Raw genomic sequence first — 25,259 nt, 5'->3', positions numbered from 1 at the left:
TCTTTCGTTCCCATTTAGAGATTGATGCACTGCTGTCCATACGAGCTGTCCTTGTTTTGGGGCTTGATTGATGTTCTTCAGAATCCTGCCTCTGATGTATTTCTTGCACCTGCTTGCGAAGCCATTATTCGTTTTTTTTCTGTCTTGTTATTACGAGCGCGATACTGCCCCCTCCACATGGGCTGGATTTCTGCACTTGATTGACGCGCTATAACTAAGGTTGCCATCTGAGTCACTAGCTACTATCGTCATGATGCCTCCTAGCGGCCCTATGCGTCTATGTATACTGTACTTTAGTTGCTGTTCTATTGTTTTCCTAGGGCTTCAGCTATGACCTGTAGTTTGCCTCCTTGGTGTAAAGGGTGCATGACATTTGTATGGGCTTCACTGATAAGTTGTTCAGCTCTCTGGTGGCTTCGCGTTTGTCTTGAGTTGTGCTTATGTATGGTTATTTAAGTCTATCTAAGCAGTAGTCCTGAGTGTGCTTTTACATCAAACCTCAATTCTAAATTGGTTTCAATTAAACAGTGAAATCACTTTTCAGGATACATCCGCTGCGCGAAACTTCTGTGCACCGTTTTCCGCTTTTAATTTTGCTCTTGTTCCCACTGACGGTGTCGAATTAAGCACAAATGTTACATATTCCGGTTTATTCTCTTTTCTCTCATCTCATACCGACGGTGTTGACAACACTGTGCTGTGAGACATAAATGGCATGCTGAAGAAGACGGCGAGGAAAAAGTGCGGACTGTGCCGAATTAAGATTTTTTTTACCTCATATAATCAGTAGTGCGCGGTGGCTATAATGAATGCCTAAATACTTTCATTATTCTCTTGGCATTCATTATTTCTTTGAAATAATTTGTCAACATTCATTCATTCCCACGCCCCTAAAGCTCAGTGACTTTGAGATTGGACTGCTTAGCCTAATGGGCGGGTGCAATCCCCAGCAGCTTAAAGGGCTCCATATTAATTTCGAATACCCTGGGTTCTTTCATGTGCCTGGTATCGCGCTGTACACAGGAATCATTCCATTCCGCCTGCTTCGAAATGAGGCCACCGCACGGTAGGTTCGAAAATTGGAGGAGGTCCGCCTTAAGGGTACGACGTGATAGTATAATGGGTTACTTGTCATATATGCAGAAGGTCAGTCTCTACTGTACGTTCATAGATCCCTGGGAGTCCTCATAGTCGTCTTGGCGCAGTGGTGCGATGCTTAAGCGATGCGCCAGTGCCGTGAGATGGCAGGTGATCCGAAAGGTGGGCATTGTGCGACCCAGGTTGCTCTTCCCGAGCGCCCAAAAATCCATTTAACTGCCAACTGCCACGGTGGACAGCTTGCGTATAATCCGGTGGGAAGGTTGTGATGACGCCACAAAGTCACGTGACCTAGGTGGTCCATCTGCCTCCTAGGTTGCTCTCTGGGCACCATCTGTATGAGCCATGCTTGTGATTTTTCACTTTCAACGCCAACACCGGATTTTCTGGGGGGCCTGTAAGTCTATCACATTGAAATGAATCTGTATTGTGCGATGCAACTTCACGTTAAGCGAAACAAGGTGGACTAAATTATTTTAGAGCCCTCTCTGCTATGGCGTCCCTAACTGACCGCAAGTAGCTTCGGGGCCTTAAATTCTATATGACACATAGCCTTAAAGGTGCGCCTCTCCCACCCAAAATAAGCAAAATAGCTAAAAAGTGAAGCCTTACAGGGCAGGAAACGCGCCTCCACACACGAAGCATGAGGCTGAATGTAAAATGTAGGAGGGAAAACCTTTCAGTCTTCAAAAACAAAATCCCCACTAAAGTGAATCACGAAGAATCGTTGTAGCACAAGTGCTCAAGTGTAAAAATGAAAATCTGTTTACCCGGTTGACAAGTGCCGACCGCACGATTTTTGCTTTCATCCTTGAGAGTTAACAGCGAAAGTCTGATGTTCGAAGTAGTATACTTCAAAATTTATAAACAAAAGTTTGCCACCCTTACGACAGTTTCAGCGAAGGCCGAAATGAAAGGTAGGAGATCTGGGAAACGATGACGACAACGAGGCTTCGTCAGCGACAATAGTGGACCAGTTTCTCCAGCAAGGCCTGTAGATGAATTTCGCTATGTTTAAACTCTCGGCTTAATACGCAGCGGAGAGGAGACGAAGGTGGTTGCGACAGCTTTCGGTTTTCAGATTTTGATAACCTAGAGACGACCTGCAGTTGTCAGACAGCGCTGCAATCTTTCCGATGCGCACCTAGAAGCTACTGCCGGCTGCTGCATGGAACGCGACAAAAGCTAGACTACAATGTGAACGATTAGAGGCACGTGTTTTTCTTTATGACACTCCATACCTATGTGCTCTCGACGTAGCCGAGTTAGCTGGCGCACGGCACGCGTTGCTTCAAGAAAACGGGGAAGTTCGTTCCCATAATGTCAGGAGGTTTGCGAGGAAAAGCACCATGAGTATGCCTAAAAAATGCTTTCTCCACTTGCTAGGCTTTCTTTTACGGCACTGTGATCGATTGGTTAACTTTTAGCATGTGCCATAATCGGCTCACGTAACCACATATACGTAGTCACATACGTCGGCAACCTGTGATCAACTCACAACATTCTGTCTGAGGAATATATTGACAAGCAGTACAAGGGACGCATCGTCCGACACTCCACTACGGCCACCTTGCATGCGCCGTGAATTCTGATTGAACCCATAAAGAGCCCCCTTCATAGTTCATGCTGACTTACTCAGACCTCCGTTTAAACGTTTTAAAATGAGAACTTAATTCGCATTACCAGCGAAGCCACATTTCATAATTTCACTGAAGTGCTATGCGACATATAGCGGATAGCGGACAGCAGGTTGATTTACTGAAATGTATATTTGAGAACCTTTCCATGTCAGCTCTAAAAAAAAAAAAAGCTCTAGAGAAGCCAACTTCTTCAGTCAATCATTGCACAAACTACTACCTTAACAGTCCACTACCCCTCTGCCTCATAAGCCACTCGTGTGGCAGCTCCCGATTCAGCGAATCGATTGTATACTCGACAGAGATACTGGCTACCATTCGCTGAAACAGCTATTAAAAGATCGTTAGTTCTCGCTCGTGTATGTCGCAGTAAGATGACCTATTAGTTAGTATACACTCTTAAGAATGTTCAGTGCTTTTCTGTAATGTCTTCAATATGAGCGCATTATTTAAATAATGAGACCTGGTACTTTATTTCGACCTTTACCATATCTTTCATCTCCTGAAGTGTTACCTCGCGTGGAAACATGAAAGAAAAATATATTAGGAGACATTGAACACCATGCGTAGAAATCTCCTAACGGTAATGAGTCACTGAAACCACGGCTGTCTGATACACAGTATCAAGCAAAGCAGTTTAATGAGGCATGTGACGGAGCTTTTAATGCCTTCGAAACATGATTGCCGGTGGACAGGGTTTATGGCGGCGCCCTCATTTCGGTGTGTATGTCTTTCCACGCACTAGATGAGCTCCGGTACTATTTCCGTGCGTTAGGCCTAAGTAGCTGCGAAGGCCACGTGAAACAAACTTGAGGACGTTCGCATCCAAAAAAGACGCTTCTTGTTTTGGGGGGATCTGAGTTGTCAGCTTTAGAAGAACAGGTCGTCGATGGCCTCCTGCTCCGGGGGGTTTCCGTAACCTGGTTCGGTGATGTCGGCTGGGGTCGACTTATCAACTTTCGACGACGGCGCATCGTCGTAATAGTACTCTGTTTGAAATACATCCGGCTTTCCGCCGGGCTTTCTTGTAGTCGAGCCTATTTCGCCGGCTATTCTTCGATTCTCCAGCTTGGGCTCGCTGTGAGCATCTGATGCATCGGCGTTTCCGACTGAAGTGTCGTTCTTGTTGTCATCGTAGTAATTTTCTACTCCGGGGCCTGCGCTGGCCGTCGTCGTAAATGCCGCACCGTTCTTAGGAGGAATTATCGTGCGCCAAACGGAGCCTTCGTCACTGCTGTTTAGCGACGAATTTTGCTTCCCTCTGAGCTGACTGCGAGAAGCATTCGCGGGAGTGGTACTTTCTGACAACGCATGACTCTGAGAAAGCGTAGCTGTGTCTGAAAGGCTGGCAGGTGCACTGTCTGGAGCTAGTTTCCCTAGGCTTTGTCCCATTGACCTTTCTGTAGAGTTCACTGGCACGGGGGATGGCATTTTAGTCGTTTCGGGGTTGTTCACTAGTGCTGCCGGCTGGTCGCTTTGAGCAGTTGACGCCATGCTCACATCCCTGAGATCAAGCAAGCCACCAAGCTGTAACACGCCACTGGCATTCTTGAGCCCCGTGCTTCCTGAGCTACTTTCAGGAACTTGTGGGTTCGGCTTTTCAGAGAACATTTCAGCTCTCCGCTGTCCGGTTGAAGCGGGCGTTGCTTTTTTTGTGCTGCTGTTCCCCCATACTTTAGCTGGGGCCACTTTGATTGCTATTACAATGGACGGACCCGTCGGTCGTGGTTGAGCCCCTGCTTTCGAATGCGAAGACGTGTCTTCCTCTCCGTCTTCATCGTCATCGTCGTCATCGTCATCCCCCTCGAGCCCTCGACTAGATGATTTCTTGCTTGCTTGACTGCTCGGCACAGCACTCGATGAGGGGATGACGGAAGTGACCTGTTTTCTTGCTGTGGGATGCACTTCCACACCACCGTCGCGAAACCACTCAGCACCACCAGCGGGTGGGTTAAATGCAATCGATGACGTCATATTACTAGTGAAAGTCTGGTTCATCGAATCGGTGCTCATTTCTTGAGTGGTGGGAGAGGCACCTGCTTCTCGCGTAGTTGTAACAGGTGCCCGTTGTGTGCGGTTGAATCGTGACAGAAAGTTTACCTCCATTTCGAGCAAGCTACCGCTTTCGGCATCAGATTCATTTTGTTCAGGCTTCATATATTTGCTGGCTGTGATGTGGACTCCTTGTTTGCCTTCTGTATGCAGTGTTTCATGACTTGTCGCGGTCGCTGCGCGTTTAGCTTTTGCCAAAGTGCTGTTTACAGTGGCGGTACTCTTGTGTAACTGCGGAGAGGTTGTCGCCGCTCTGCTTCCTTTTTCAGTCACGCCACCTACCACGCTACTATGGCTGCTAAACTTTTCATCCTCGTGACCGAAATTTTGTTTCCCTGAAGGAACGCCGTTATCCTGGTACGTTTCTGAGGGTTTAAAAGTTTTCGGAGCAGTGACAGATACAGATGTCATGGAGCTGGGATTTGATTTCATGTTCACCACAGCGACTGGTGAAACTTCACTCATACCAGATGAACTGTGAGTGAGAGTGCCTTTGCGTGAGCTGTGTTGTCCATCTTGCTCCGGAAGTTTAGTGCTTGATTCAATGTGGATGTCCTCCATAGTGTCGTTAAGGTTGATATTAAAATCAACAAATTTTTCGTCCTCAGGGATAAGGCTCTGGCTGACGGCAGTATTTGGCAAATTAGTTTGTGAAATTTCGCCTGCGTGCTTTGAGCTCGGCAGAACCTTGGTAGACCCTTGCTCGTGTGCTGATTCCGATGAGTTGTTTTCTACCAATTTGGGCTTCACAGGCTTCGTCGCGTACATCTGAGTAGTACTGACAACAGCGGTCTGGTTCATGATATCGTGGTATCCATTAGTTTCCGGGTGTCCGGCATTTTTGTCATGCGACATTTCCCTCCTTTCGCTAAGCCCATTCCCAGTAGCACCATTGCCGGATCCTGCAGTGTCATTAAGCGCTTTATCGAGAGGCACCGGGTCAATAGCATTGCGTGGCGCCATATTTCTTCTTCTACTCGACGCGCTGCGCTCTTTCGCGGTAGTAGAAACAACTGAGGGATGGTCGCTTGGAATTGGTTTTGAATTTGTAAATTTAGAACTTGAACCTGTCGTAAAAGCTCTTGCTAATACGGAGGTTAGGGTTTCGTCCTTCACCTCGCTTGACGAGCCATCCGTTCCTAGAGACGTAATAGAGTCCTGGAATTTAGACGGCGATTCAGAAGAACGCATTGAAACGTCTTTGTTTCGTACGCTGGTTGGCATGCGAGGCTTTTTGCTGCGGCGACGATGCGTCGTGGGCCTAGTCGCATTCGTTGCTTTCCTATCAGAAGCCTTGCGGTGAACCTCAATAGACATGGATGCGTGGCCATCCCGCACAGTAAGGTCTTCTAAGGCTGCTGAGCCAGAGCCTTTAATAGAAATTTCTTCCCGCACGCTTTGCGAGGTGGGCTTTGTAGACGGCTTTCGTTTCCTGCGCCTTCGTCGGTTAAACAGCTTGCCACCGATCCTGCGGTTATGGCGCGCTTTTAACGAATGCGACGGCGAATCCCCACTTGCTGCGTCGCTGAATGAACCTGAGATTGTGTTTCCCTTGGCGGCAGTGCTTTCGTTTGCGGTGACGCCAACAGCGACGACCGGCGACACGCTGCTTCCCGCGTCATCGCTTTTGTGACCCCCATTGCTCGTTGCGCTGACTGCAGCATCAGCAACGGTATCCGCCGGTGTTGCGCCCTTAAGGCCGGATTTAGCTCCTTTACCACGTGAAGACCTCGAGCGGCGCTGTCCCCTGGGTGCCGTTGTCGCTTCGTCATCTTCACCCTTTACTCGAAGCTTACTCATTACTCCACCCTTCGGCACGACGATAACCCCCCCAGTGAGCTTCTGCACCTCGGCTAGGCCGCCCATCGTAGTCCTCTTCGAAGCGCTCACCACTGTGGGTGCGTAGACTCGCTCCCGGTTGGAATCCTTTCGGTGCGTTATTCCGTGGTACCTGGAACTTGCCGCTTGACTGCCTGACGTTACACGCGATGCCCTTCGTCGTTGGTGCGTCGAGAGCGCCACTATTCCTTGCTGAGGCGCGTCCATGTGTGAGGAGGTCGCTGCCGGATCGAGGCTCTTTGCTGTCGATGTTCTCGTGATATCGGCGAGGCTAAGCTCAGCGACCGTTGTGCCGTTCCTCTTGAAAAAGGAGGGCAGCTGACCTGTTGCGAGAAGATCGAGTTACAAATGTTAGTACGGCAAAAGCTAAAGAGGCAAATCCAGGTAAGTATAAAACGAAACCAAGGCGGAGAGAGAAGCAAACGTTAATCATGACGGAAAGTTCACTTGCTCTGTTCATTTTGCTCGTTCAGTGCTTACTGTTAAGAGACCTAAGGCTTAAAAAACAGCCGTCGTTAATTCTTGAGCGCTTCTACATTGAAAGCTAGGTTATGCTCATAACGAGGGTGGTATTCTTCTGGTCGATGTAATGGCGCAGAGAATGTACTTCATTACTAATTAACCTCTATAAACATCGACAATACCTCCATGCATAGGCCCCAGTTTCAAGGATGCTGTGATTTTTTTTTTTATTCTAAATCGAAGCAGCGTTGTTCGGAGTTCTCAGATGAAGAAAGTGATTTTCAAATAACCTTCGCCAGGGCTTACGATTGAACATTATGCTAAATTATATTTTATCCTTTCGTTTTGTTTTCTTTTTCTTTTTGGATTGTCTTGCATTTATTACACACTTTCTATGCCAAGCACGCTACAGAGAACATTCTTAGCCTCTTGCACCGAAACGATGTCGCATGCCTTTCAAAATTACCAAGCTCTTTAAAGCAGAAATGGATTAACAAAGAACCGCGAACATGAACGCATGAGCGATCGCACAATTACTGATGTAAGTAACGCGCCACACGGCAAGCCTCTCAGAGGTAACGGATTTCATAGTTCAAGTACGTTTGATTAATTTCCTCTCTGCCCGATAGCATTTCGTTTGTTTGCCGGTTCTAAAAAAATTTATACACGTGGGGACAGGAGAAAGAGAGGGGGTCAGTGAGGGGATGACCCAGACGGAACTACAAGTACAGCTGTTACCACGGTCTGCCACCACAGGAAACCGATTGATATTCCATTTCTTTCGCGCAACTCTAGTGACGTGCTTCTTACAATCGACCAACATAAAGCTTAACCGGTAGAGTAGGGCTACCATACCCTGCGCAAAAAAGCTCTTAACGCGAACCTATCAACCATAGATGGGCGGCTATAGTCGCATACAACTAGTCGCGATTACGCAGTTATCTAATTTCATGGATGCGTCTGCCATTCGCCTGCGATTTCACGCTAGGGGATTAACTGCAACATCATGACAATCGATCCCTGCCATTCGCGGGGGGCCTCCTTTGATTGGTATTTTTCGCTTTATTCTTGAGTTGCATACAACTACAGTCATTTCCCTACTGATGCCAAGATAGTTCGGAGTACCAAGCTCTAATAAATTTCAGAGTTCCATCACCAATTGTAAGTCGTCTTAGTGAACCAATGCCCCGTTCATACATATTTTCTTCCCAATTAATGCATTGTGTTGTTAGGGAGAGCTCGGCCTTTGTTCTCTTTGCCGCCGCGGTGGCTCAGTGGCTATGGTGCTCAGCTGCTGACCCGAAAGACGCGGGTTCGATCCCGGTCGCGGCGGTTCAATTTCTTTGGAGGAGAAATTCTAGAGGCCCGTGTACTGTGCGATGTCAGTGCACGTTAAAGAACCCCAGGTGGTCGAAATTTCCGGAGCCCTCCACTACGGCGTCTCTCATAGCCTTAGTCGCTTTGGGAAGTTAAAACCCCATAAACCAAAACCAAACCATTGTTCTCTTTTCACGCCGCGCTTTCTTGTTGTGTTTGCTTCTCCAAGTATGAACCATAAAAAATGTTAGCACATCTTCTGTTTCATCTCAAGGCGACCCATGGTCTCTATAGAAACTATATAACATCGTATTAGTTTTAGTTTTTTTTTTGTTTCTGACAATGAAGGATTTGTCTACCAAATAGCAAACACGCCCAGCATGTGCCGATGTACGAACAGATTTTATGTTGAGCCATTCGTGTTGTGTCGGCACAAATATAGGCACCGTTATACACTGCATGTAGCTAAACCCTTGCACTAGTAGAAGAGTCGTCGTTGCTACCAGAAAACGCCCCAAACCTAAGTTTAATTCTCTGCCGGCTTGAAAAGCTATGTGCTATCTGCAGCAGGCGTAATCCTAAGCTAGAGTCTGCGCTAACAAGAATGTTTTCGTGGCTCAAAATATGATACGCATTCAGATGATTGAAATTGTATACGTTAGGTAAGTGTCTAAAATAATATCTAAGAGATGTGGGCCCTCATTCTAAAGTCGCTATGCATGAGTAAAGGTAAGTGCGTGATTAGCTGGAGTTTTAGGTGTTCCAATAATCGCGGAACTTTTTGTAATGGCGCCTTTAGCACTTGGTACGAAAATGAAGATTCACCACGGTTTCAACCTAGGCGCGCATGCACGCGAAGGACGAAGATATGTCTCGTATTTCAATCAGAAGAGGAGTCACCAAGGCATTATTCCGCCTTTTTCTGAGTTTTAACAAGCACTGGATACAACTCAAAATTTGCTGAATTAAGCTGCAGGAGTAGCTCCTACATATCTGAAGGTTAACACATTGAACAGCAACTTCTTCTAACCATACCACCGAAGCCACAAGACTGGTTTCAGTATTGTAATTTACCAGCATAAATTATTATCGCTATTCATGGGGGTAGCGAATGCAAATAATAATAACGTATTCCACTTCCTTCTTAGGGTATGTTTCAATAGATGCAAAGAGCAGACGTTGACGTTAAAACGGAGTCCTAACTGAATGCTGTGCGAGTAAAGATTTTCTGCCTTACTGACGGCCTGACTTTTGTCTATGACGCAAGTACGTGATTCACTGGAGAGTGTGCAGGCTGCTTGGCTGCTAGCACCACCACTTAAGGTGGTAGCAACCGTTCGTCGATTGTAAGGCGCGGTATTTTAGTATAAACACGCTTTCACCTCTGTAATGCTCGTGAACGTTCTGAAGATCTAACCTATAAACATGGAGAGCAGTGCAGTCTGCTGCACTGGGGAAATGCAAAACGATTTTCGCTCGAATTTCGGCAACTTCTTTTTGCAATTCATCGTTGTCTAACATCAATACACATTAATACTCTTTACCCTCGTAGACACCACAATGCATTCTCTTCGTGCTAGACCGACCCTTCCTGGCAAGTGCGTTGCGCGCCCGCGTGCCACGCAGAGGGCCTGAGTTCGAACCCGAATGCTGGCGAATTTCTTTTCTTCGAATGAGGTCACATGAAAGGTGCCATTTCCTGCGGACACATTCTGCGGACACCTTCGAATGAAGCATTTTCCCTCGCATGAGGCATATACTGCTTTCGCATTAATGAGATTTTGCTATTGCACAGCTGTACTGGACTGTCACTTCTTAGAGTAGTAGGGGCAGAAAAATAAATAAAAGTAAGGTGCACAGCCCGGGCCACCAGAAAGTACAACGGGGTAGCAAGAACAACCAGGACGGCAAGCCGAGCCGCATAAACAGTACGAACGCCGCCAATTTTCTGTAGCGCAGGAGGGCCCGGCGGAACTCATCAGATCAATATAGACGCAGCGTACAGCCTATGGAGGCAAACACTCATGGGTACAATGCATGTCCTCACCTCTGCCGTCGAGCACAAAGACGGTGACCGGCGTTGCGACGACGCCCACGAGAACCACGAACATGGCCAGCAGCATCGGCACCAGGCATCGAATCCTTCGCCGCCGCGGCGGTGGCGGTGATTGGCTGCGAAAAGTCGAGTTGCAAACCTTGTGCGCTACTCAGAAGAGATATCTTTAAACGAGGTAGCGCTTGTAGATAGTCTCACCTACATTATTTCTGTAGAGAGCGATCAAGTCACGGACATAAGAGAGCAACGTTGAAAGCATACAGGCAAGCAGGGGCATAGGTGAAGGTAAGGAAAGGAGGGTCATCGTAGCGCACAGTAAAGCCTTCCATATGAAGTTACTTTTAAGCCAATGGAGGCAGACCAGACAGTGAGTGTCTGGAGGGGGTTCAGTGCCAGATTTTTGTATTTATTTATTATATTTCAGGCACTGCATCACAGGATTGAAACTATTGATCTTTTCGTTATTTACCACCTCAACGCAACAACAGTGCTATCTCAGACTCATAACGAGAAAGGAAAGCTGATAGAGACGAACGCGAAAAACTTGCGCCCTTCTGTCGAATAGTTGGGATCGGTATACAAGTAAAGCGTAAACGAATCGAAGAGAACACCGCAATACTTCGCCGAAAGCGGAGAGAGAAAATGCTCGAATTAATGTATCACGGCTTGGATATTAACGGCGTTTTGTTTGACTGTGTCTTTGAGAAGCGGCAATATCGACGTCTCATTTTTCGCGAGATCTTCACAGCCTATACCCGGTGGCACCAGAGGTTAGAAAACTGGCTGATCTGACATATCAGTTGTGTCCGCGATCATCTTCTTGTGAATGGTTCATTATTCGCTTTCTTTCGCCGGTGAGCCGAGCAGATACAACAGGCGCCGGGGATTTGTCACTACTAAAAACACGTACTAATTAAGGCTAGGAAACAGAATATTTCTTTGCCATTTCCACTTGGAATAACTTGCACCCTTCCCTAAAATCACCAGTGGCATTGTAGAAATTTTAAAAAATGTTAAAACGCCATGTTTCAATCCTTAGGTGTTTAAAATATTTTTGCCATTAGAAATTCTGCATGACATAAATTTACTGTATGTTTGTTTGCCTTCGGTTGTTTCCTTATTTTTTCATCTTGGATTGTTGTGCATGCACTGGTATATCATACTTTGCTCATATAGCTATAGGAGGCCATATTTGCATTTTCGACTTTTGGCCTTCTGATGTGTGCCTGCCCTACTATCATGTACTGTACTATAAATCTGAAATAAAAATGTTCATTGATCTCAAGCTCGATATATTTTGAGCTCGTTATGCTTGCGTGATCGGTGAGCTGTATCTCTCGAGTCTCGTATTCTTATGTATTCTTACTTTACAGAAACGCGCCAGACTAGCACGACTAAAATTATTGTTCCAATTAGTTCATAACTCGTTAAACATAGATGCTTCGTTATATATATCTGTAGATGAATCGAGACCATCCCGGCATAAGCACCCATTAACCCTTAGAGAGTACGCATTCCGAACCGACTGTTTCAGATATTCATTTTTTCCGCTTGCCATAAAAGAATGGAATAGTTTGAACCCCTCTATCACTACTAATACATCTTTGCAGAAATTTGTAGCTCTGGTAGAAGAACAGTTGCGCGATAATTAAATAGATAAATAAATCATAATTATACAAGTACAACAGACCACTCGTATCACTGCATATAACAGCATCTGTATGAACATACTACTTACAATGTATAAAATTGCACCCTTTTCTGTGAAATATACTCTTTCGTTATGTGTTTTATTTTCTGTTATCTGTGTTTTTTTCCCATTCTCATGTAATTACTTGCAAACAACAGTGCTTTTAATGTATACCATTCCATTTGTATTCGCTTTTACTATGTGCCCATCCTGTAAAAATCCCAATGGGATTGACAGTATCTGAAATAAATAAATAAATAAATATAGGCACGTAAAAGGCTGCCACATATGTAACTGCGTTCGAGGGAAAAAAACACGAGAAGAGCGCGGAAATTACCATTTCCTTTTTTTTTCTTTACTGTGTGGCAAATAACCCAACGCGTTACCAAAAAAGTGCGTCCTTCGTGAGGTAGCATCTATGCTTTTATTTATCGTGCTTTTATGATCGCACAAGATAGGCAGTTAGAGCGATGATTTTCTACCTATGAAGTTCTAGAATATTTGCACAGGTTAGTTGGTGGAAATTTGATGGGGTGTAACAGCGCATGTAGACGCATACACTAAAGAAAGAAGCCGCCAGGATACAGCGCTTATTCTTGCGTCAGAAGAAAAACCCGAGGCACTCTTGGCAACGCATCCAGCTGAGCACAGGACATCACATCTTCGGCTCACTGGGAAATTTGACCCCGAAAATGAAAACATGCCTGGTGGACCTTTGACGAAGGCACCACATGTTCAATATGTGGACACGGCTATTTGCGATCGCCTCGTCGAAAGCATGCGCAAGTTGCCCCAGAAACCGAATACTGTTACGTTCCCACTTTCAACCGTCCAGAAAATAGTCTTAAGATGAACATCTGCTTACCTGCGAAACTTCCCATGAATAACCATGAATTCATGGCGCATGACTCAACTCGGACGTGACGGCATATTGTAGTATTGTCAGCATATTGCCAGAGGAAATGGCGGCAGCGTCAGCTCTCTGTTTACGTTGCCCGGGGTGTGCTAACTAATTCGTGGGAGCGGCTTCCTTACTAAACATCGCGCAGGGTCGCCAGCGTTTTTACGCCTCTGAAAAGCGCGTCTCGTCTTCTCCTGCTTTGAAGTGCAGCTTTCATAATCCTTTTCCGCGTATCGCTCTGACGCGAGGTCGTGCACGATGCTCGACCTTGGTCAATGACCTGAACTCTACTGGGTCTTTCATCCCTACTGCAGGGTCAGCATCAACGCTAGAAGAGCGGAGAGTGTGTGATCGGGACGTTTGCAGTGAGCAGTTCACGAAGGCTGTGCATGTGACCAAATCCAAAGTGACTGGACCTAATCGAAAGAACAAAATTTTCCAGCTGGGGATACGGGGAGAGAGGACTCTTTAATGAGAGCCGGAATGTTCAGTTTCAGTGCCTTTTCTCTGCTGTCATCTTGTGAGTAAATCACTGTTATGCAGTTCCTAACCCTGGGCCTTTCTCTCGTTCGGCGAAAACCGCCCGATGTGCGCGTGCCTGCGACCAGGCGTTGGACTCGAACCCCGGCTACTACTCGGTCCACTACAACAGCCGACTCAACGTAGCAATAGGCTGTTAATGATTGTGACTAAGTGGCGCAGATAATACAGTGGCTGGGTGTCTGCCAACAATCTTGCAACGAGATCACTTCCATAAGCAATCAGGGGACATAGGCAAAGATTGCGATTCCGGCAAGAAATATTAGCCATTAGAACTTGGCAAAAAACTGTTTCAGCCCCGATGTAGAAGAAGTAGAGTCGCGTTTCTGCTGTGCAGCTGTGCAGTGCCGATAGCTCTCCGCGATAATCCACAGAGCATCATATTTGCTTGACCATTTGCATATCTTTTTGTACGCCAGTGTTTTACGAAAATGCAACTGTCTCTAAAAAGCACGTCCACACGGTCGGTGACGTAAGGCTTTAATCACAGGGAGGGAAATTCAGGGGACAGTTAAGGTCCGGCTTAAACTATTACGCGTAGCGTAACCCTTACAAAAATGCTTCTTGAGACAGTGTTGAAGTTCTCATGAGCAGACTCAACACGCCATGTTGAATTTTTGTTGTGACCAGGATGGGCTAGTGTTGGTGAATTGTTGAGGCCGAGTTGAAACTCATTGGAAAAGTGGCCACTGTGCTAGAGTTGAGCATTCTCAATGAAATTTCTGCTTTGCGTTCATGTTGAATTCATGTTGGAATTACGGGAGTGAATCAACACGCCATTCTGAATCTTGGCTGGGGTAAAAAAGCAAAAAAATCCTGGGAATACATTCGTATTGCGCCAGATGGACCGACTACCAATGCAATTTTCGGCGGTATATTGATATTTATTGCTGCAATTTCTCGTTAACGTGAAGCCGTCATCCCCTGTGACGTAGTGCTCCACACATACGCACAAACAGGTATATATATCAATATATATATATATACATACATACATACACCTTAGCCCTACACATCCATCATATAAAGAGCATGGGACAGTACTGCACACGAGGCTATAGAAAGAACTGAGAGAGTTCATCTTACGATCTTAAGGGCAACCTCGGCTTCGCCCTTATATAGTCCTACTCAGGGGTGTCCGGACCTGCGCAAGTTGTAGACTGCCGATCAGCAAAGTTATGTCAGTTACTACTATTCATATTTATTTATTTTATGTGTAGTAGAAGTAATGAAGTTCATATGCAACGGCCTATTATTTGACAACCTTGATTCATTCATAAACAACTTAAATAAAGCATAAATAAGCGCCCTTTTTTATGAGAGCACATACGAATCATCCAAAGTAGGTATGCCTGAATGAGCATATTGCACTTTTTTCTATGCAAGAAAATGACTTTGAGCGGTTTATAAGAGTTTTAACGGGTGCTGCGTGCGTTCTTAATATGTGTAATGTGATCAGGTTCTGTTTACACGATGCATGTCGAAATGATTTCATTTAGTTAGGCTTAGAAACGGCTGCCTTGAGATGATTCAACTTAAGTTCAACAGAAATTGCTCAACAGTAAATCTCTTGACTACGCTCAACAAAAATTCCGTGTAGCAGGTGTTGAGTAGGCTCAACATACATTGAGTTCATGTGGGCTTCCAGTTGATTCAACAGGAGCTCAACAAGGCGTCAACTGAAGCTCAAAAGTCATTTTTGTAAGGGAAATGGGTCCCTTTAACGGCCTGTGGTACATACTTTGCCTATCACTTCGGACACAGGGACACTTTTCATTATTTTATGCTGATAATTTGCTGTAGTCTATTTTATTTTTTGATGTTCATATTTTCGTTTCATTTTTTTCTTCCTGATTACTCAAACATGGTACTCAAGTCTTTAATCAAGTCGAACGAAAGTGACTCAGTGGTGAAGGGATAGCGTGCCCGGCTCATAACCCAGGCGGTAGCTGTACGAGTCAGTTCGGCCCGATTTTTTTTTTCACCGCAGGTGGTTTTTAATGCGTAAGAATTGTATGGCTATGTTAGCTGTTTCGTGTCATCATGGTCCTGCCCGCACGATTCCGTCTGAACGAATGAATTTATGCGAAAAAAAAGGTACCATCGGATAGACGATCTAAAAATCTTGTACGGGAAATCGGAGGGTTGAGGTGGGTTAATCAGTTAATTAGAGCTAAATATGTCAAAAATGGGCGGGGCCGGAGCAAAAGTGGCGCAAAGTTTGAAAACGACGCAAGCGTGGCAACACGTTACCGGGAGTGGGCGGAGCCAACGCGTGGCGCCAAACTTGAAACCAAGGCGTGGCGCGAAGTTTGAAAACTCAGATGGGCAATTGATGGAGCTTGATTAATCAAGAGAATTTATGGCGGTATCGATAAGATACCGATAAGTGATCGATAAGTGATCGACTTCCGGTTTGGGGGCCTCGATTTCCGGTCACGAGTCTCAGTTGACGTGAAACGTGTGAAAGTGTTACGTCGACGTTTTGGTGCGACGTCATAAGGTGTAACGTCACAAAGTGTGACGTCATGCTTACGCATTTCTCTAATGCGGGTGTCGCAGTGATCTCTAACGTTTTTCTTCAGATGCATACGTAATAATGGTTAAATAGTCACGGCCCAGTAGACCTATGAAAAATTGTGTAGTGACGTCATCAGTGTTGTGGTGTGCGATCGTAGTGGGGTGTTTGAATTACCCGCGCATGTTCATGTGGTTGCGACGGCAGAACCCTCTCGATCAATCGCGATTTTCTCGATAGGCCCACTACGTCGGTTCTCCTCTGATCGGCAACCTTAACGCTTTCGTGTTAAAAGAGGCTGAACTACGGTGCGAAATTGGACACTGTTGCAAGAATATGCCCTGTGAGCTTCTGGCGATGGTGCAGCATGATTAAACGCAGGTTCTTGTTCATAGCTCCGCGCTGGTCTAGGCCACGTCTCTGCAGGAATAGGTTCTTCCTTTTCCTTTGCACATTTAATTATACGACTACATCTTTGATTTAGCAGCCGAAATCGCACCAGACGGCCTCTCCGAGACACTGATGGATATGTGACACATTTTCGCTTTGCAGAACAGAAAAAGTAACTTTTCACAACACACAAAATCAGCCTGCGAACAAAATAACAGCACACTTATCAGGCGGCAACCATTGCTTGCACAGCTCACAGCTCACTCGTTATACTTTCAGCAAAGCCATCAATGGCCCACCTAGCTGCACTTGGCCTGACAAAGGCAAATAACCGACAGACTCCACTGCCACGGAGCAGACCTGCGAAAGCAGGTCTGCTCCGTGGCAGGTTGGGAATGGTCTATCGACATCCGACGCATTAAGATGTGGCCGCATCACTAGCCGCTTCAGCAGGCACCACGCAATGATTATTTGCAGCGTGTATAGTAATATTGTCACGTCGGTGTAAAGACGCGCTAACGCTCTAGGTGGTTTGGAAGGCTCCCAAGAACGTCCGGGGCGGAGTCCGACGAAGGAGAACTTCGTTGTCCTTTCTCTTACAGTCCTCACGTCGTCTTCTTCTGTAGCGCTAGGCAGCCTCTGGAGGTGCGGCTGCTCGACGACAAGAACAAGACCCTCCAACGCCGCCAGACATATCGCCAATGCCATGCAACACACCGTCCCCGACGACCAACGAACGACAGCATGTTGAGACAAGCCAAAAACCCGCCGCACTTCGTAACCACGACGCTCCGCTTCGACGCCGCATCCCTTCGACGCACCAAAGCCGCGATCGGACTCCTCGACTGTGCCGCAAGACGCCACCATCGGCCGATTTAGATGGTTCAGTAGACGACACCACCATAACCGCTTTATTTGACACCGGCGTCGATTATTCTGTGCTCAGTAGACAATTCACCGCTGTGCTCAGAAAGGTTGATGACAGCTTGGGACGACCCGCAGTTACGTACCGCTGGAGGACATTTGATTACACATACAGAATATTATTGCGTACAGAAGGCACAAAGGGTCACACAGAGGCGCCCGTCCTTCCGCCTATAGATGGCAGCTGATAAATAAAAGTTTCTTGAAAAGACGCCTGCGTATACTGCGCAGAAGAGCGTGTTCGCAGAGAATCGGTGCTGACAGCATATTTGACGTCGCACAGCTCGTAATCGATTCCAGATGGTAGGAAGGGGCGGTTTGATATACAGCGAAGAGGACTGTGGCCTGAAAGTTCCGAGATTGTCGCAAGGTATTTCTTTAAGGGCCATAGAAAAGCATAAAAGAAAAATAATATTGAATTGATATTTACGGCATCGTGAGCTCCACCCAGGGAACACATGGATAAAGCCCTCGTCAACTTTAAACAGCCGCACTTGAGACGCATATAGGACAAAAAATTAACCGAAAAGAGTTTAAAGGCACTTACATGATCCTGTTCTCATCGCTTCCATCAATGGTTGATTCTCCAGCACTGCCCACTGTGAGGAGGAGAGAGATGCTCGATGTAAGACATTTTTAGTGCTGCTGGTGGTTACAATAAGGAGAAGGTTGCTTTAACCTTTATGTAATAGTTTGGTTTCGTTTGTTGTGGTTTAACGTCCCAAAACGACTCAGGCTTTGAGGAACGCCGTAGTGAAGGGCTCCGGAAATTTCGACCAGCTGATGTTCTTTACTGACATCGCACAGTACACGTCAGTGATTCCTCAGCCTGTTTCGCATAGTGTAAGCGAAAGAAGACAACTTCTGCCACTGACTCAGGAGGCCATAGTCCGCTTAATTCGTAGACCTGGAGGGAACGCCGCGTTAGCGACGCTCACGAAAGACGCATTCCACACTGTCAGGCTGCGCAGAAGTGTGTCGCGTTCTTGAGAAAAACGGGTGCCGACTAGAAGAAAATGTTACACCTCACCACTAAGAGCACAGCTCAAGAGCACAGGGGAAGCAGAACGACAAATATCGTATATCCAGGCTGTATTCAAGAGTTCTAGTCATCTTTCAGAAGTCAAAGTGGCTGAACTATAATTACGTTTGCGGTGAAGGCTGCGTTTGTAAAATGCACACTATATGCTACGGATCAATAACGGCACCCTTCCCTTGTTTACAGCGTACCTGTTCCTACAAGAACATCTAAGTCATTTCAAGAACACAAGCACTAGTGTCGAAAAAGTTGCGTGAAGGAGATAGTGCCCTTCGGTTTGCCGGCTGCTGTAGCGCACTTTCCTTGGGCGTAAATGATCTCGTAAATCAAAGAATGTTACGAAGCCCGCCTATATTATTCATAAATAACTGAAAGGAATCAGATACATGTTTTTGGCGAAAACTGTCGGCACAAGAAAGAGCATGGATGACCTCAGTTTCCCTTACCTCATAATGCACCAGTAGGGCATCACTCATATTGACTGAGAGCTCAACTAATTATTCTTCGCAAAACTCATCAAGGGTACGCAGTGACTTCACCAAGTCACCGAAGATCAGTCATAAACTGTTGTGTATCGAATGCTATTCAGTCAAACTTGGAAGTGCTTGCGACGGGGCTAAAATTACAAGCACAGGCAAGAAGGTAAGTTAACACAAACGAATAGTAACGATAAAACGCATTCTGCCATCGTTCACCAAAGTTTACCTCAGCCATGCCCACCTTCCTGGAATTGCAAGCAGCGCTTGTTGTGAATAATCGCGCCAGAAGTTGTCGACGGAGCAACACTCGATTAGGAACGGCCAAAAGGCAATGTTCCCTGTCCGTACCGGTGTCCTGCGAAGAGCCGCCAGACATGCTGGAGGTCATCCTGCCGACATCGCTGGTGGACAACATGGTGGTTGCGACGGTTGCTGCCCGTGGCCTTCACTGCACCGCGGCGGGCGGGGGGCGCCCCACGACGGCTCGGACCCCCCTCGCGGCTATACCCGGTCTCGTCTCCGACGGCGGCTGCCGCTCACGACGCCATTATGCACGTGACCGGCGCTGCGGCGCCTGTGGCCAACCGCCGTCATCTTCCTCTTCTTCGTGCCGGCTGACCAGGAGGTGCCTCATGTTAGGCGCGAACAGCAAAATGAATAGCGCATGCCGTACCTTCTCTCGTTATACTGTTATTAGTGTAGACGCGATGGACAGAGCGTGATACAGAAGTACTCGTGGTACGCACGTCAGAATGGCCATTCATGACGACCACAACCTGGAATATGGGCTGCTAAAGAAGTTGGGAATATGCAAGGTGCTAGCGCAAAAAAAAGTGAATGTACTACATTAGAGTATAATTCTAGATCTCCATCTATTACAAGTAATTGTTAGTAAACACTAGCAATATGCCATTGCAACTTATGTATATGAGGCACAGTCATCATCATCATCAGCAGTCTGACTACGCCCACTGCAGGGCAAAGGCCTCTCCCATGTCTCTCCAATTAACCTTGTCCTTTGCCAGTTGCGGTCACTGTATCCCCGCAAACTTCTTAATCTTATTCGCCCACAGATATTTCTGCCGCCCCTGCTACGCTTGCCTTTTCTTGGAATCCACGCCGTTACCCTTAAGGACCAGCGGTTATCTAGGCTTCGCATTACATGCCCTCTCCAAACCAATTTCTTCCTCTTGATTTCAGCTAGGATATCATTAACGCGCGTTTGTTCTCTTACCCACTCCGCCGGCTTCCGATGTCTTAGCGATACACCTACCATTTTTCCTTCCATAGCCCCCTGCGTTGTCCTTGACTTAAGCTGAACTCCCTTCGTTAGGCTCCACGTTTCTGCCCCACAGCTGAGTACCAGTAAGACACAGCTGTTGTATGTTTTTCTCCTGAGGGACAATGATAAACTGCCACTCGTGGTCTGAAAGAACCTGCATTTATGCGCTCCACCCCATTCTTATTCTTATAGTTATTGCCCTCTCATGATCCGGATCATTAACTTCAGTCTGTTCAAAAACATCGCTTGGTAATGTATTCCACAAATTAATCACATTTGGGAAAAATGAATAACGGTACACATCGTTACGTGTAATGACAGGTTGCATTACTCTACTGTGCTTTTTTGATGGTCAACGTTTCAGAGGAGATTCCACATAATATTCCCGATTATTTTTTTTTAATTTGCCTTGCGTTGTTCGAAGAAAAAGTTTTCATGTTTGCTTCTGTCTTCTATTCCTACTAATTCTAACACACTCTTTTAATATTTCTGCTACTGGTTCATATCCATAAATACCCATACTGGGTATATAGAACTTAAAAAACACGCTGAAATCAGTCGTATTATTTCCTTTTTCTAGTTTAAACACTTTTGATGTAGGCTTCATGCAGTATTCGCATATTCGATAACGGGGCCTCATAAACGTCTTGTAGGAAATTAATTTAATCTCTTTGGTCGCATTAGCCACTTTTCTCCTGAGAAAACAAAACTTCTGGTAAGCTTTTGAGTAGATATTTATTTTTTTTTGCGCAAATCAAGTTTAAATGTTAATGTCACTCTCATGTACCTCAAAACTCTGGACCTCATTCAAGGCAATCTCGATGATATTATATTGAACACTTCAGAATACTAAGATTGTTGTTTACGGTTGCTCTTTGGGGCGGTGTTTATTCCCTCAAGACGTTAAAGGTATTGTAGAGCGGTTTATTGGCACGTTCAAGCGCCGGCGACGAAGACCCTGGCGCAAGAAGTCTAGGAACCAGCAGGGCGAGGGACCGGCACACAAGCGGTAGTTCTCCAGCACGAGCCTTCTACGGGCGGCGCTAGCGCTTCGTCGTCGTTGGTGGCGGTGCCGTATCATCTTCATTCCAGTATGATTATATAAAATACAAAAATTAGTAAGAAAAATATCTCAGGATGGTTAGCACTGTGTAACGCGAAATTCAATGATAGCTGCTGAGGTATTTATATTTCACGATGTATTGAGGTGGAGTGACTCCATATCTCTTCACTTATATCGCGCTCTTTTTACTTTTCCACACATACTCGTACTGCGCCTAGCGGGATGCTACAGCCAGTGACCCTCCCGCCGGGTAACACCTTTTGCAAAAGCCGTCGCGGATGAAATGTACTACATTCCTCCGCTTAGCCATACTCTCGCTCCTCATTCCTCAGCAACTACTCTTCATATGATTTCCGTGGCAGCCGCCTTCCGGTTGCTCATTCCTCACTTCATACCTTCCTCCTTTCCTGATAACCCTGCTCTTTGATCCAGTGTAACTACCCGAAGGTTGCCCCACAATATGCTGCTGCCATACCCTCCTCTTTACAAGTTAATTACCTCCCTGTTAGTTTACGTGGCAGCCCCTCTCCACTTATTCTGCCATTCACTTCCTCCTTCATGGTGACCACCCTCTCAGTAGTTTTCATGTCAACCACTCAACGGTTACGCCTACTACTACTATCATTACTATTACATGCGTGGGAATTCGGGCTGCTGATACGGAGCGAAAGGCTCCGTATTCTTAGGGGAAGAGGCAGAGAGTCTGCGAAGGCATTGAGCGAGAAATATTATGACATCACCCGGAACGCTTGACGACAAATGGTTGCTCACAATGTTGGTACGAATGTAGTCTGAAAACAGCCACATTGAGGTGAGTCTGGGGGGTGTATATAGACGAACGACATTTATATTATTGTCTGAAGTGTTGGTGCTCGGCTTGCTTTGCGTGACCTATTATGTCACCTTATTTACGTCACCGATTACGTCACCTTATTTACGATTACGTCACCTTATTTGCTTGCCATCGCTTGGATTTTCTATACCATCTGCGCGCACACGCACTAATATGCTAGTACAGATCGCCGGCTTTTCTCGTAACGCTGCTATTAAGGCTTTCGCCTCAGTATTGACTCTAGATGAGCACCGAATATTTAGGCGAATAATGTCCGGATTCTTCTCAGGCGCTCGTACGGAACACTGTAAACACCGATATCCATGGTATCAGAAGTCGTTGCTTTTGTGCACAACTGTGGAGCTTTATTTCGGGCTGGGTCAAAAGTCCTTGCGAAACGTAGACCAGAAGTCGCAGCTGTCTCGGCCGGCGTTCATCTGACTCGACTCCGGGCAGCCGAATGCCTTGGCGAAGTGCGCCGAGTTACGCAGAGGGTTGTTGATGCTGTAGAAGAGGAGGAAATCTGATGAGAACACGTACACAGCTCAGTTTTGTTTTCATATCAGCTCACTATGCAGTAGAGTTTGAGGCTGAGGGTTCACTTTCATTTCACTGCATGGGAGCATTGCATAGAACACCCGAAAATCCTTTTTTCAACGACCTTAAAGGGAAGCTGACTACAACTCAATTCAGTTTTGTTCAGAATAGAAATTGATTCTATGGCTATTTCTGGGTACGTTGATATTTTTCCGGCAGTAGGATAAGGAATTTATTGCTGCGAAAATGCAACTTTAAAATTTTTTTGCCACTAGAGTCAAACGACGTCTGCATTAAAATAAACTCCGTGACCGTAGTTTTGAAGCGAATGTCGAGCACTGTCTTGGCGCGCCGTAGGTTACTTGCGAAATAATTTGTTGAATTTGCCGTCATGAAGTGTCCCTTTAACTTTATCAAGCAGTTCTTTGCCAAGGAGGAAACTAACCGATGATCACACTTCACCGTGATGACATCGAAAACGTGACGCCACTTCAGGTTGCTTCTGTATATTCGTTCCGTTTTTGAGGACTACACTCTCGTACACTAAGGGCAACAGTTGGCATACGTGGCTTTTCCCGCGCCAATTTTCATCTTGCAGGACTCCAAGCGACTAGAGGACACAGATGAACTGGACCACCAGAGTGATAAAGGCCATTTTTAATTTTTATTTAGGAAGACGCACAGGGCGAGGAATGGTGCTTGTTCAGAAATTATATTCATAGCAATGGTTTGCTTCCGTATTTAAAAACGTGTGCATGCATACAATAGACGTTCATGCGTAGTGACAAGGGATGAAATTCTGTTTTTTTGGCAGTATGTTATTACTGACTAAAAACTAGTGGACAAAGTGCGGTGCGTCTAGGGATCTATAGTACGTGAGCCTGAACTAGCCAGCTTAAGGCAGCGCAGGCTACTTCCAAACGTATATAGGCGCAGGCCAGCAATGCGCGAACTTAAGCTAAAAATGTTCCACAAACGCGGCATCTGAAATTTCATTTGAAGGCTTAATGAGTAAAAGATTGGCACGAAATAATATTTCGCTTCTGATCGAAGAAAAACATATATGATTATTTCGTAATCGCAGATAATTATCTCCATGCTGGCTTTGCACCAGTATTTGGTGACAATTCCTAGCTTCCTACTTGCAGTTCTCAACCACAGGGACCCAGATTACTCAGTATACACGTCCCTGTATATTGAGTAGGTAGCGAGACTGCCCCTTTCCAAACGATTTTATAGCGAAAGGTCCTAAGGGACAGTTATGCAGAAAATCGGCGTCGTCGAAGCTCGCCGTGACGAAAAACCCAACATTGATTGGCTGGCGGTGTGCAGCTTGGCACAACTAATTGGTGTAGTGGCGCCGACATACGGCGCCCACCAGAACTATGATGCGCCGCGTAGCGCCGCTGGCCAAGAGATCGCGCGCGTGATGCGGCCTTCGCTATAGTAGGATACAACTCCAAAACGAAGCGGCAAATGCCCCTCAAAGGAGCCCGCCCAGGCAATGACGTCGGCAATTCTCCCCCTTGACCGATCCCTCGGGGTCAGCTAGCGTAAAATTTCGGGGGTTGGCAGATGAATGAGGAATAAAAACAGATAAATCGAAATAACCGCGGCGTCGTGAAATTCGGACCACGCCATCGGCTGGAGGGCCTCTTTTGAGGCGCATCTGTCGCTTTGATTTTGAGTTGTATTAGACAACAGAAAAGCTAGAACACGATGCGTCAAGTGTTCGTGTGTCCGAAGTAGCATGCAGAGGGCTCTAGGGCACTGATGGGAGCCATTAAAACTATAGCGTCATAACGCTAAGGCGAATCTTAAGAGACCCCCAAATTTTTCTCCTCAAGCCTCCTTGATTGTTTTCGCTTTCGAGCGGCCGCAGCAGTGGCCACAGCTTGTCCCCGTTTGTAAACTGCTTGAAGCTATCAAAAAATCTTCGCACCTCGGTTATGTTGACTTTTTGGTGTACTAAAACGTTTTTCTGTAACTGAGAAATCATTAGTGCATTCACTAGTGCACTCAGCTAAGACGCATCCGTGCCTTGCGCATGCGCTGAATCTTTTATCCTTTTACAAAACCAAATAAAACCACCGTTAACCATGCAGTACATCACTTGGGCGCCCTTGGCCAATCACCGGTGAAGATAGAGCGAATGGAGGGCAAGTGTAAAAGCGCGGAGGAGTAAGCACAACCAAAGGTGACGCGAACTTATATGCAATGGGTCAGCTTGTTGTCGGCAGAGGCTTTGCAGGTTGTTTTTCTGCCGGGTAGAAAATGAATTTCTCGCGGGGGGCTGAGCCGGCCAATGTATGTTGAGCGGCGTGAAGAGCGTTTTGCTGAACTTCTTGGTTTGCATAGAAAGATTGAAGGCAATATTGGTGCGTTGGAGGGCGTCTCAGGAATTTAGAAAACAGAACAGGCCGTGACCTGGGCACGAAATTTAATTGGTATGCAGAGTGAACCGGAGTTGTCTGTCCGATGAGCCAAGTGCAGCTGCTTTCCATACCGTCGCTTCAGCAGTTCTTTCATTCTTACGGATTAGCTGAACAGTTAACTGAGCCGTATCTCCAAGGCGAACATGCAGCCGTGCATGAATTCCCGCC

At 46.3% G+C, this 25,259-nt stretch overlaps 2 protein-coding genes across 2 annotated transcripts in view; both read right to left on the bottom strand.

Moving 5' to 3' along the window:
• Positions 1 to 3,605: 3,605 nt before the first annotated feature.
• LOC149362529 (uncharacterized) lies at positions 3,606 to 19,357 on the bottom strand. The gene is made up of 5 exons (XM_089569744.1): positions 19,291 to 19,357; positions 17,972 to 18,023; positions 10,453 to 10,577; positions 5,235 to 6,949; positions 3,606 to 5,141 (listed from the first exon to the last, which is right to left on the bottom strand). Exons 1-5 carry the CDS (start codon positions 19,355 to 19,357, stop codon positions 3,606 to 3,608), a joined length of 3,495 nt encoding a protein of 1,164 aa, XP_089425870.1.
• A 3,142-nt stretch (positions 19,358 to 22,499) lies between these two features.
• Positions 22,500 to 25,259, bottom strand: part of LOC149362527 (phosphate-regulating neutral endopeptidase PHEX-like) — a 51,404-nt gene continuing 48,644 nt past the window's right edge. Inside the window, exon 22 of the mRNA XM_089569743.1 lies at positions 22,500 to 22,623. Within this exon, the coding sequence (XP_089425869.1) occupies positions 22,500 to 22,623 (124 nt within the window). The remainder of the gene's footprint in view (positions 22,624 to 25,259) is intronic.

This window comes from Amblyomma mixtum, chromosome 2, assembly GCF_055824585.1.
Source record: "Amblyomma mixtum isolate Tamu chromosome 2, ASM5582458v1, whole genome shotgun sequence".
NCBI classification, from domain to species: domain Eukaryota; kingdom Metazoa; phylum Arthropoda; class Arachnida; order Ixodida; family Ixodidae; genus Amblyomma; species Amblyomma mixtum.
Note: the sequence above shows the minus strand (reverse complement) of the source record. Positions and strands in the feature narration are given on the sequence as shown.